The 11,579-nt window shown below is 42.0% G+C and overlaps 1 protein-coding gene across 1 annotated transcript in view; it reads right to left on the bottom strand.

Moving 5' to 3' along the window:
- Positions 1-6,370: 6,370 nt before the first annotated feature.
- The window catches only part of FARSB (phenylalanyl-tRNA synthetase beta subunit), a 72,364-nt gene continuing 67,155 nt past the window's right edge, over positions 6,371-11,579 (bottom strand). The window contains exon 16 of the mRNA XM_023510367.1: positions 6,371-6,650. Coding sequence (XP_023366135.1) covers positions 6,499-6,650 — 152 coding nt within the window. The 3' untranslated portion in view covers positions 6,371-6,498. The remainder of the gene's footprint in view (positions 6,651-11,579) is intronic.

The following is an 11,579-nucleotide window of genomic DNA, read 5'->3' as shown; positions in this document are numbered from 1 at the left end:
ACACAAAGCCTAGGGGTACCAACCTCCCACACAACCAAAAACCTAGACATAACCTTTGACTTCCCCCAAACTTAACTACCAACAGCCTACTGTGGTCAGGAAGCCTTATGATAAACAGCCCATTCACACCTATGTTATCTTCCATGCATTATAGACCATATTCTTATATTACAATAACCTAGAGGGAAAAAAATGTTAAGAACATAATAAAGAAAAAACTGTATTTACTATTGATTAAGTGGAAGCAGCTCTTCATAAAGGTCTCTCCCACCTCGTCTTCATGTTGAGTAGCTGAGGAGGAAGAGGAAGGGTCGGTCTTGCTGTTTCAGGGCTGACAGAGGCAGGAGAATATCCATGTGTGAGAGAATCTGCACAATTCCAACCCGTGTTGTGAAGGGCAGCTGTATTTACCAGTCTGCCTGGGACTTTCCACCTCCGTCTCTGAACACACAGCATCACCCCTGCATCTTCTTGTTCCCTCTTGGTGGAGACGGCGACCACTAGAACCTCATTCTGGGTCTCCCGTGCCCACTGCCTTCCCTGGTTTTCTTTTTGCTCAGTTCTCTGAACTAGTCCTGAGAAACTTCAATTTAAAAATATTTCACCATGATCCTGGCTCTTTGGGGGACCTCCCCATGCTCCATGTCTCTCTTTACTGATTATGAATGAAGCCTGGTCCTCTAGCCAGGAGCTCCCCAAGAACCAAGTGGGAGGCATATAGCTTCTTTTAGACCAGCGGTTCTCAACCTGTGGGTTGCAACCCCTTTTTAACAATGAAAATACATTGCAGCATTAGGAAGGTTGAGAACCACTGTTTTAGACAATAGAAGTTTTCCTCAAAGCTGCTTGTGTTTCGATTTTTTTTTCGATTTGAATTATCAGTGCAATGAAGGGTTTGCAGTTTCAAAGTCATACGGCGATTCTTCATTTCTGTAAATGTTAAGGCCCTAATGGATTACCTGGTGCACACCATGCATCTGTTGTTCTCTTAAATTGGGGGCACACCTGTAGTGCAGACATGAATATTTACAGAATGCATATTAAGGGTGAGAGTTGAACGTGGGCCATGAAAAGAATCTTAAATTCTTAAAATTAGCCACATGACACAAGGGAGCCATACAAAGCCAAAAATTCTTCCTCCTTTTTCACGCTTGTCTTATGGCATGCAAAAACAAATAAGAAAAGCGAGAATGGGGCTAGGAGTTCCATCTTAACTATGCCTCAACACACACGCTCAACACATCTGCTGGCCTTGCTGCTTCCCTCTTACTGTGACATCAGGGTCCCCACTGGTAGGAGCACAACCATATTCTTCCTGATGCAGGCGTTCAAAGAATGTCGGTGCCTCTTTACCATACACAAAGCTGGCCTCGCATTGTTGGGGCAGAGTGCTGCCTCATGCCTCTGCTTGCAAGGACCTTACAATCTACATGCATCCGTGAGGGTAGACAGGAGTGAAGCCTCCCGGGTTCACATCTGCAGTGTCTCTATCACATGGGAACCAGAAGGCTGACACTGTGAGTGGGGCAAATTATGCAGTGTTCACTAAACACAGACCATTTTAGCCATCCTAATTAGGCACCAGTACAAAGAAGAAGTATCTTGAAGGTCAAAGAGGGATTCCCATTATGCCCCAGTACAAACCCTAGTCCAGGGGCTCCACAAGATAGGAGTTGTGCCCCGTGTTCTGTACAAGTCATCTCATCTAAATAATCACTCTCCTCCCTATGCTAGGATTTGCTTATGGGACCCCTGTCTGGCTAATCTTGCTTCAACTGCCTCAGTGTCATCCCAGTTGATCCGTGTTTAAATATTCTGCCTTAGACTCACAGCTAAGTCTCTCATTAGCTGCACCCACCTGAGATTGGGCTTTTCCTCAGTCTCCGTCCACAGGCTTCCGCCCATCTCACCCAGTTTCTCACTGGTCCAAAGCAGGTGCTTATTTTAGCAGTGGGCATATTCTCATTCCTCGTGACCAAAAGTTGTGACTTGTGGGAAGCAGAAATTTCTTTTGCTACCAGGTTTGGTATAAAGCAGGAACGTTTTCTCTAAGGCCAGATCGACTGTGCGTGGCCGAGTCCCTTGATTTCAGCGTTGTATATAGCGCTCCCTCTCAGAGCCTTGTCAGGGCTCCTGCATTGCTGGGCTCCTCTGAGTTATGCCACGTGCCTGGCTTTCTTCAACAGAAATAAAAAAGGCCACACCTTACGGATGAAAAGTGAAAAGCTAGACTGTGAGCCTCGAGCATAATCCTATGACACTGCGTTAGTGACAGGGGAGAGGACAAACATCCAGGGGTTCAGGGCTAACATGAGTTTGGGGGCATACATTCAGTCCATAACAATACACATAGAGTCAGTTATTCATGGACCTAAGAGCATAGGAAGCCAGAACTTGGATGCTGTCAGATGGGCCAAATGCTCCGGTCACTTAGAGGGCATATTTCGCTCAAGTACTTGTGTCCTTTAAAGCTACTTGCCTACTTTTGGACAAAATGGACAGAAGAGAGAAAGTTAATTCTTAAGCAGTAGGGTTAGTGACATTTGTGCAAACAGGGACTAGGACTGAGAAACAAGTTTTGAGCCATGTCCTCTCTTACCAACCTGATGAGCCGTCATTGCTGAGAACAGGAACAGCAGTGAGGTTGTCCAGTTGGTGCCAAAGTCATTGCAGTTTTTGCGTTGTTGAAATCTGCCATTCGATATTGAACACATTCTTAAACGTGGTTATGTTATATATAACTTTAATTTGCATTTCTTGCTTTTTGTTGTTTTGCTAATGACCTATGACTTCATTTCCTATTTATTTTGGACCACAGAAGTTAGACAAAGAAACTTGAGTGATTTTCTTATTCAAGTTTGAAACGGGTTGTGCAGGACCAACGCCTGACTGCACATCTCACAACCAAGGCTTCCAAAGGTGAAGGAATTGGGCTACAAAGTTCTGCCTCATCTGCCACGTTCCCCTGACCGCTCACCAACTGACTACCCCTTCTTCAAGCATCTTGATGATTTTTTACAGGAAAAACACTTCAACAGCAACAAAAAAAATGCTTTCACAACCAGCGGGATGCAGAAAATGCTTTCCAAGAGTTCATCAAATCCCGAAGCATGGATTCTTACACTACAGGAATAAATAAACTTAATTCTCGTTGGCAATAACATGTTGATTACAATGGTTCCTATTTTGATTAATAAAGATGTGTTTGATCCGAGTTATCATGATTTAAAATTCATGGTCCAAAACCACAATTACTTTTCCATCAACCTAATAAGCTGCTCCTGTTTAAAATGTAAAACTAGTCATTCCACATGTTTTAAATTCAAAACAAACTGTCTGACCTGGCAACTCCTACATCGAAAATGTAAGCTCCTGGAGTAATGGACTATTCAAGTACAAAAGTCACATGTAAGAAATTTCTAATTAAACATGTGCGTCTCTGAATGTATCTATGAAACACCAAATGTGGATGTTTATTATACAGTCTTACACCACCCATTAGGACTGGTTTTTCTTGGCCCCTGAGCCAGTGATGTGTTAGTAGGAGTTCAATGAAGCACTCTTGATAATTGCAAAAAGTTGTGAACAATTGAATGTCCACCAGCAGAGGAATAGTTGAACAAATTACGCACACCCAGGTGATAGGATATCACATTGTTTCAAAGAATGAGGTGGGTCTCTAGGTCCTGGGAAAATGGGACACATTACGTGAAATGTTATGAGATATAACGTGTAAAATAACAGAACTTTTCGTAAACCAGCAAATAGATCATAACTCAAAAAATGTGGAAGTGTGCATGTGGCTGATTGTCCAACTAAGGAAAATGTCCAAATTAAAGGAATCATACAAGGTAAGTTGTTCACGGTGGGTGGCTACATCCGACAATTAGGGAGAAGGGTGACCTGGGGAAGATCTTACTTTGAACAATTTCTTTTTAAAAGTAGTTGACATCTGTTTTTTACCTTTTCTTTTTTCAGTATTTTTATATTTAAAAAGTACTTGTAAAAACTGTCAACATTTTTGGATACACAGTTAAATCAGACAAGCACTGAGTGAACCGCAGACTTCAAGTCCCTCTTAGGAAGTGTGTCAAGCTCATTTACCATGTGACTGTTGAGTAAGACATTCATCCCTCTGAAGCTCAACAGTTGTCATCCTATAAACTGGGGAGAATTCCTATTTTTTCTCCTACTACTATTAAGCCCCCCAAATTAAAATGTAAACAAGATCAGAGGCAAAAAATACTTGATACTGAAGAGCAATGCAAGTCTGTCAGGCTGTGGAAGTACAATTTATCTGTAAACTGGAATAAAAACAATTATATTTAATGTTCCTTTTAATACTGGAGCTCCCGTTTTTACTAAGGAGGTGTGTGTCTTCTCCAGTAAAGGCTTTTGGCAGTACCAGGGCTGGCCTGGCTCCAGTTCAAACACTTCACTTAGGACAAGTGTAAGGTGATCTGGCCTTGGCGTCTCAGCTCATGAGCTGAAAGGGTCACTTCTTCTAATGTAGCTGATACTTTTGCCTTCCTACCATTTCCTGCTTCAGAGGGCAGAAACATCTACATGATACATGGAGTTCTCTGTCCCATTTCATGGTGGGATACACAGTCAGCTGTTAGTGGGTTTTTATTACAAGTCATTCCTGGCTATCCAAAAAATACCCAGATGGCTGGTGGCTAACCGAACAAATAGTTCTACCCACTTCAATAATGGCTATCACACGATTCATAAGGCAGGATTTTAACCAGTGAACCTAAAACTAAGGGAGAATATCTCATTAATGGTGGTGGACCAGAAAACCATCTTGAGCAGAAACGCCAATTCTAAAATTCATGTTATTCCACCCTATGCATGCATCAGCTGGTCTTACAGAGTCAAAATTATTAAAATGTTACATGCTACATTATTTTTCTTCCCGCTTTACTGAGGTATAACCTAGATCTTAGATATAACTACCACCTTAATTAAGACATAGAAAATTTTCATCACCCTCCCCCCCCCCAAAAAAAATTACCTCTTGACCCTTTGCAGTCAATTCCTTTGGCCGAGTTCCTACCAATTGAGTTTTCTAGAATTTTGTATTAATGGGTGACATACAATCTTTTGTGTCTGGCTTCTTTAGCATAATGCTTTGAGATTCATTCATGTTGTTTAGAGTACCAGCAGTTCAGCCCTTTTTACTGCTGAGAGGTATTCATAGTATGGAATGTATTGCAGTTTGTAGCCACTATAAATAACACTGGGAACACTTGCATAGAAATCTTCATATGGCCATATGGGTAAACCTACATCAGACACGCTGCCCCAATTCAGAGTTATAAGATGGCTGGGATTTCTCTTGGTGATAGACTTGTGGAGTAAAACAGCTAGACGGAAGGCATGTGTTTCACATTTTAAGAAACTGCCAGGCTAGTTTCCAAAGTAGCCATGGTGCATGAAGTTCTCCTGGCTCTAGTCTCACCCACATTTGGTCTTATCCGGCTTAAATTTTAGCCATTTAAATGGCATGCAGTAGTTCACCACTATGGTTTTTATTTACATTTCCCTGACGACTAATGATGTTGCGCATCTTTTCACAGGCTTATTGGCTATTTATACATCTTCTAGGATTCTAGATGGAAGGAGGAAACTGGGAATGTAAGACAAGGAAGACCAGCAGAAGCTTAGCTTCAGTGGAGGAGAGATCTCATACCTCCCTAAAAAATAAGACAGATCCTCGTATCTCAAGTAACTATTTAAAACCACGATTTTATAACTGATTACAGTAACATGTATCATGGCAAAAATACGTTTTTCATTGTTTCCTACTATTCCTGTTCCACTGATACCAACATTTGTCATTTTAACTCTTCCAGCAGAAGAGATCTCATTTACATGTACTCTATCTCAGAGTAACAGAGTAAAAAATACCCCTGACTCTCAAATATTTTGAAGACTTGTGCTACAGGGTTTTCTTTTACTTTAAAATGACTTTAGAAACTGTAACTATTACTACATAATTGATTCTTAAACATTTTCTAAACATGCTGCTTTTTGTTTCCAAATGATGAATACACGTCTAATGGAGAACATGAGAACTAAAACCCTTCATTATCTCATACTCACGCAACATGCACACTCATCAATTATCTTGTTTTATCAATAAGGAAAAGAAAGGGATCCTGTTATCAGGAGTAATCAGTTTAGTGTGACCCGCTGAGGTCTGAGGAACACTTCAGACTTTCAGAACTGCCCTGCAGGCTGCTGGTGCATTTCTCCCGCACTCCACTGGGTCTCTACCCAACAGGGCAGCTCCACACAGATACCATGTTTACGTATCGCACAAGCTGGCCTGATGCAGGGAGAAGGTGCTCTACCCACAGAAACAGACAGTGCTTTCTATCTGACTTTATTGAACATTAAAGCACAAACGGATGTTCCCTGTGGAGGACTAAAGGACACCAGGGATGGAGAAAGGGACACTTGGGAACAGAATCACACAACAGAGATCCGTCTTCACAAAAAGGGCTCGATATTGATTTCCAGAGAGGAGCAGGGCATGGTCAGCTCGAATTTGGTGATAACATCAGGATGAAGGACCCCAAGCTTTCCGATGCTTTGACCCTTGGCAAAGATCTCAGCACATCGCCCAGGGAAGAAAGTAGGGCCTGGAAAAAAAAAAAGAAGTGAGAGAAAAATCAATGTTTCTTCTGCTAAAAATGTCAATAGACATTTAAGGATAAGAGCCCACTAGTCTACTTTTAAAATACTATTCTTTAAACCACAGGCTATGAAAACAGAGTGCTTCCTTACACTTTCTAGGACATGAAAGAAGCATTTGCTATCACACCAAGAACTCCTGCAAGGAAAAAATGAGAGGCAAATATGAAATTAAGGGCCCAGTGTTTTTGATTACAGGAGTCCAAGCAGGAAGGATGAAGTACAAGAGCCTGAAGGAGCACAGGCGGGAGAAGTCTTAGGGTAATTCTGTCCACACTTGGAACTGGTCCTAAAAAGGACAAAGGAAAGAGAATGAAACGTCAGACTGACGACCTTACATGGGAAGAACCTGTTTTAAACAGGTTCTTCCTTAGCGATATTTGGTGGATAAGAAGTGTATACTGCGTTCATTGGCTCTGCACAACGCCACTCTTTTCCACCTTATTACACAGAGAAACCCGAGCTGTACTGTCATCCGCAGGCCCGAGGGAACTGCACGTCTGATTACAGCCCCTGCGAGCAGAGCACGCCCCACGTTCCTGCCTGAAAAAAGCTTTCTAAGCAGTTTCAGAGCATCCACTGTAAAACCACAGCAAAGGCCAGCCCCACACAAGTCTGGGTTGATCCCTCATTTACTTCAAGACAGCAGAAAGTTGTCTCTTCATCTGGGTGCCAATGTACTGATACGGCTTACCAAACCAGTAACAGCTTTTGAGGTTTAAAGAACAAAAAACAAACAAACACATAGGCCTCCTCTATATTCACTAAATTGCCAATGCCACAGAAGTTTATCAATGCTCTGTTCTCTACTGAGGTTTAAAAATATGTTGATTCATTTCTCCCACCACTAACTTGAAAAGGGATCAGGCCTGCAGCTTCTGACTGATTCAACCGAGATGTTTACTGGCATGAACTATAAATACCCAGCAGAGCAGGGCCTCCAGCCTGCCGCTTCAGAGTGGCTACATTATTGATGAAAGAGCAAACGGCTGTGTTCAAGGTCAGTACCATTAAGACACACAGAATTAGGCGGGGGGCGGGGGACCTGCTACTGTCAAGTTAGTGCCATAGAGACACAGGACAGTGACACGTATCTCCTGATAAGCATAGAAGGATGTTTGTTGATATTTCTGGAGAAAGGCCTGGAAGACATTTTAGATTCCCATTCTTAAACCATCCTAAAGCAACCTGGTGAAAATATAAGGTGGCCTGTTTTCACATCCCTCCAAACTAAATAATTCTGCATCACCGTCTACTAAAGCAAGAATTTCAGTGAACTGCATTTGACTGTTTGGTTCTCTGCACTAACCCACACGTGGGGAGAGGGGCAGGGAGTGGAATCAAATAACGTAACGCAGAAGCCACATTGGATTGACGAGGTCAAGCCTTAGTTTGATATGAATATGTGCATTACTAAATCTGGGTAAAGATGGTGCATTTTAATTCCATCAAAATGAAAACCTAACTTAAAAATCAAAACTACCTTCCCTTGTACCCCTCAAAAACAAAAGGCTTCAAATGACAAATAAGTGAACTTTGCACAGTGTGGATGGAAACCTGAAGGGACTGCTGAGAATCTTTTAGTCCATCCCTCCAGTGCCCCTTTATGTGGAACTGCATCTGAATACACCTAAGCGGCACTATCTGGGGGGGGGAAAGACTATTTTTAAAGGCCTCTCAGAAAGGAAATGTTCCAGATCTTCCCTGATAACCTTGCTATGTTTAAGAATCCTTACTATATCAAAATCCTTCCCTTTATCTATCTTCAATTCCTATTTGATTTGATTCACTTTTAGTGACGCATATAACTAAACTATTTTAGAATCTAAGCCAGATGTGCCGATTCTGACAATGTTAGCAAAATAAAGCCTAACAGATAAGAGCTTAGAATTTTTACTTCATAAAACAACATTTTGAATCTCCACTTTATAGCAAAATTCATTGATATTCTTCAGTTGCCAGCTCTACCTCTGTCCAGAAGTTTAGGTCAAACTTGCTTTAGTTCATTAGCCAGCTGGGTAGTTGGTCAAATAGAAATGTTTGTATCACTGGATACAATTTTCCCTCTTTCCAAAGAAAAGCAAAGAGAACTGAAATTCACAGTCTGCTTTATTTAAAACCTATCCCAGTATATAAGTATTGTAAATCAAAAGCTTTCAGCCAAGCACATGGACTCATGCGAGTCATCCTAGACTGCCCTGAGGTCAGAGGCCATCACTGCACCCCAGCGGAGCAGGCACCACAGAAGTCTCTGCCCTTTCATCTAATACTAATCCTCCTGACCCATCTACACATAAGCCAAATAATGGGATTTCTGTATGAACGCCACTTTAGTGAAAACTGCGCACTTTAACTTGTGATGACAATTTTAACTTTTCTTGCTATTTTTCTTTTTTACCATTTTTAACGAGGTCAGATGGTGTCTGGACTGTCGCCTGAGCAGTGACTTAGGAATTCACATTTGAGTTATGTGAGGACTTTTGTTTGTCTGTGGTGTCAGATATCACAAAAATTTTGCCCATGGGCTTTTGTTAGTGATTATGTATTTAGTGTATGCCACAAGACTGCTCTTCTTCCAATGTGGCCAAGAGAAGTCAAAAGGTTGGACACCCCTGAATAAACATGATTTTCTTAATGACTCCAGTTCAGCAAGGCTGAAGTTCGGTCCTACATGTACACAAAGGGCCTTCACGTTATCAAGGGAGATAACAGAGAGAACCTAATTTTTGTGCCACTTGACTGATGTTACCTATATACTGTAACAGAGATAATGAAGGAATTTTTTTGTGATTATTTTTTTAAAAAACTCCGTTGCCTGGGTTAGGGTGCACTTGTACCATGATGGCACACTGCAACCTCAAACTCTTGGGCTCAAGTGATCCTCCTGCCTCGGCCTCCTAGATGTTAGGATTCTAGGCTTGCGGCACCCAGACTGGCCTACAGTAATGTTTTAAAGTATTAGACCAAACTTTTCAGTTTTGTCAGACCAAGTACAGGCATGAGCCACTGCACCAACCTAAAGGAAAATTAAAAATTACTACAACACAATCATTTCTTACTGCATTAAAAAACTTTTATGGTTCAAACCAAGCTGTACGGCAGAAGTGAATCACTTCAAAGGACATAGAGAGGATGACTGCTTCCCTAACAAAACAAAAGGGCACACCCAACTAAGACAGAGATCAGGCCCCAGAGCTCAAAGGTGAGAACACCTCTCCACTGTTGGCAGAAAGGGCATCGAGCTCAGTGACACAAGCAGCTCAACGCCACCATAATGCTCCAGCCAGAACTACACATCTTAAATAATGTAAAGAGTATTTCCAGAAAGAAAAGTTATATCTGAATGGAACAGAACACACAACTAGGCTTATGAAATATCAGAGGTGGGTAGCAGCCAAAGGCTCCTTTTACTGCATCAACAAACAACAGATTTATGAGGGGCAGCACGCTGTATCTAGAGACGTAAGTTGCCAATCCAAGGAAAACCACGCTGCCTTGTGAATGGGAATTCTAAAACTCAAAGTCCATAAAGTACATTAGGTTTCCTTTTACTCAGGTATTTAAGCCCTAACAGAGTTCCTTGGCTTACTGGTATTTCAAGATATATAAATACTACAATTTTCAACCTGTACCCCAAATGCTCCCCAGCAAAAAGCCTCTGAAGCCCACTTTCCCACCCAGTTCCTTACACTGATGAAACTCTCAGCTTTGCTGGTATTTGTCACAGTAAAATGGCTCCCAACGTAAAGCAGATTTTGAGAGACTAGTCTTCTCTGTTGAAGTACATGTGGAAGCCCAGACAAAAGAAGCATCAGTTAAGCACAAATAAGAATTTAATTTCCCAAACCTAGTGGGGTGTAAGTAAGTCCCTTAATTAAAGCCTTTGTAACATCTCCTTGAGGTCTGTAATTGTCTCTGTGCTCCAGTGGCCGGACCCCTCTGAGGACCTTGGGGGTAATTCCTGGGCTCACAATCCAGCCTGGCACCTAGTTGTTAGCACGTTTTCTGGCTAATTGACCATCAAAGCCTTTGTGAGCTCCCTTTCTTGCTGGTTGCCAAACACCTTTCACAGTTTCTTTTTTGCCCAATTTTTTTTTTAGAGTAATATTATAGGCCCCAAGTTTGAGTACCCTTTACACACAGATTCACTCCTGTAATTTATGAAGCATCGGAAGTAAAAGCTTAAGGTGGTAATTGAGCAGAACCCCCCATTTTGAAACCCGGGGCAGGGTGATGAGGCGAGGGGCTCTGGACTCCTGATTGGCTACATTCACCTCCTTCCCCGGGGAGTTCACTGGACCATCTGCAAAAGGAATCATCTCCTCAGGCAATATTACTCTTCTCTTTCTTTACATTACTGATACATATTTGGGGTTCGACTCCACATATTATAAATACTTAACCACCCAAACTCTATACGATAAAAAAGGTAAGAATGAAATCAAAAGGGGGGCAGGGAATATTGGAAAGGGAATGTCCACAAATCATATATATTGTGGCAGATAACTGCTACTACCACTGGGAGTTTGATTAAGCTTCCAAACTCAAGTATGAAATATAAAATGCAGAATTATACAGATATTGTAAGCCATTGGGCAACCAAACATACTTTAAATCTGTCTTAAAAGACTGATAGGGACTATGGAGTGAGAGGAGGAGGAATCATTCACCAGGCTGCCTCTAGGACTGGCACCTACCCTGGCCCTTCCCCTCCCCGCAAAGGACAAAAAAAAAAATCCCTCGTGTTCCATTCTGGAGTAAAACTGGCAGGGTGGGTGACAAGGGAAAGAGTGGGGTGAAGCTGAAACCTCTCCTCCTACAGAGGAACTTTCCCCTGGTCCCCACCAGTGTTCTGAGAATGCTGCGTCAGTAGCTGC

The sequence above is a fragment of the Otolemur garnettii genome, unplaced genomic scaffold (assembly GCF_000181295.1).
Source record: "Otolemur garnettii isolate 467f Iridium unplaced genomic scaffold, OtoGar3 scaffold00013, whole genome shotgun sequence".
Taxonomy (NCBI): Eukaryota; Metazoa; Chordata; class Mammalia; order Primates; family Galagidae; genus Otolemur; species Otolemur garnettii.
The sequence above is the reverse complement of the archived record's forward strand: the minus strand, read 5'-3'. Positions and strand labels throughout refer to the sequence as shown.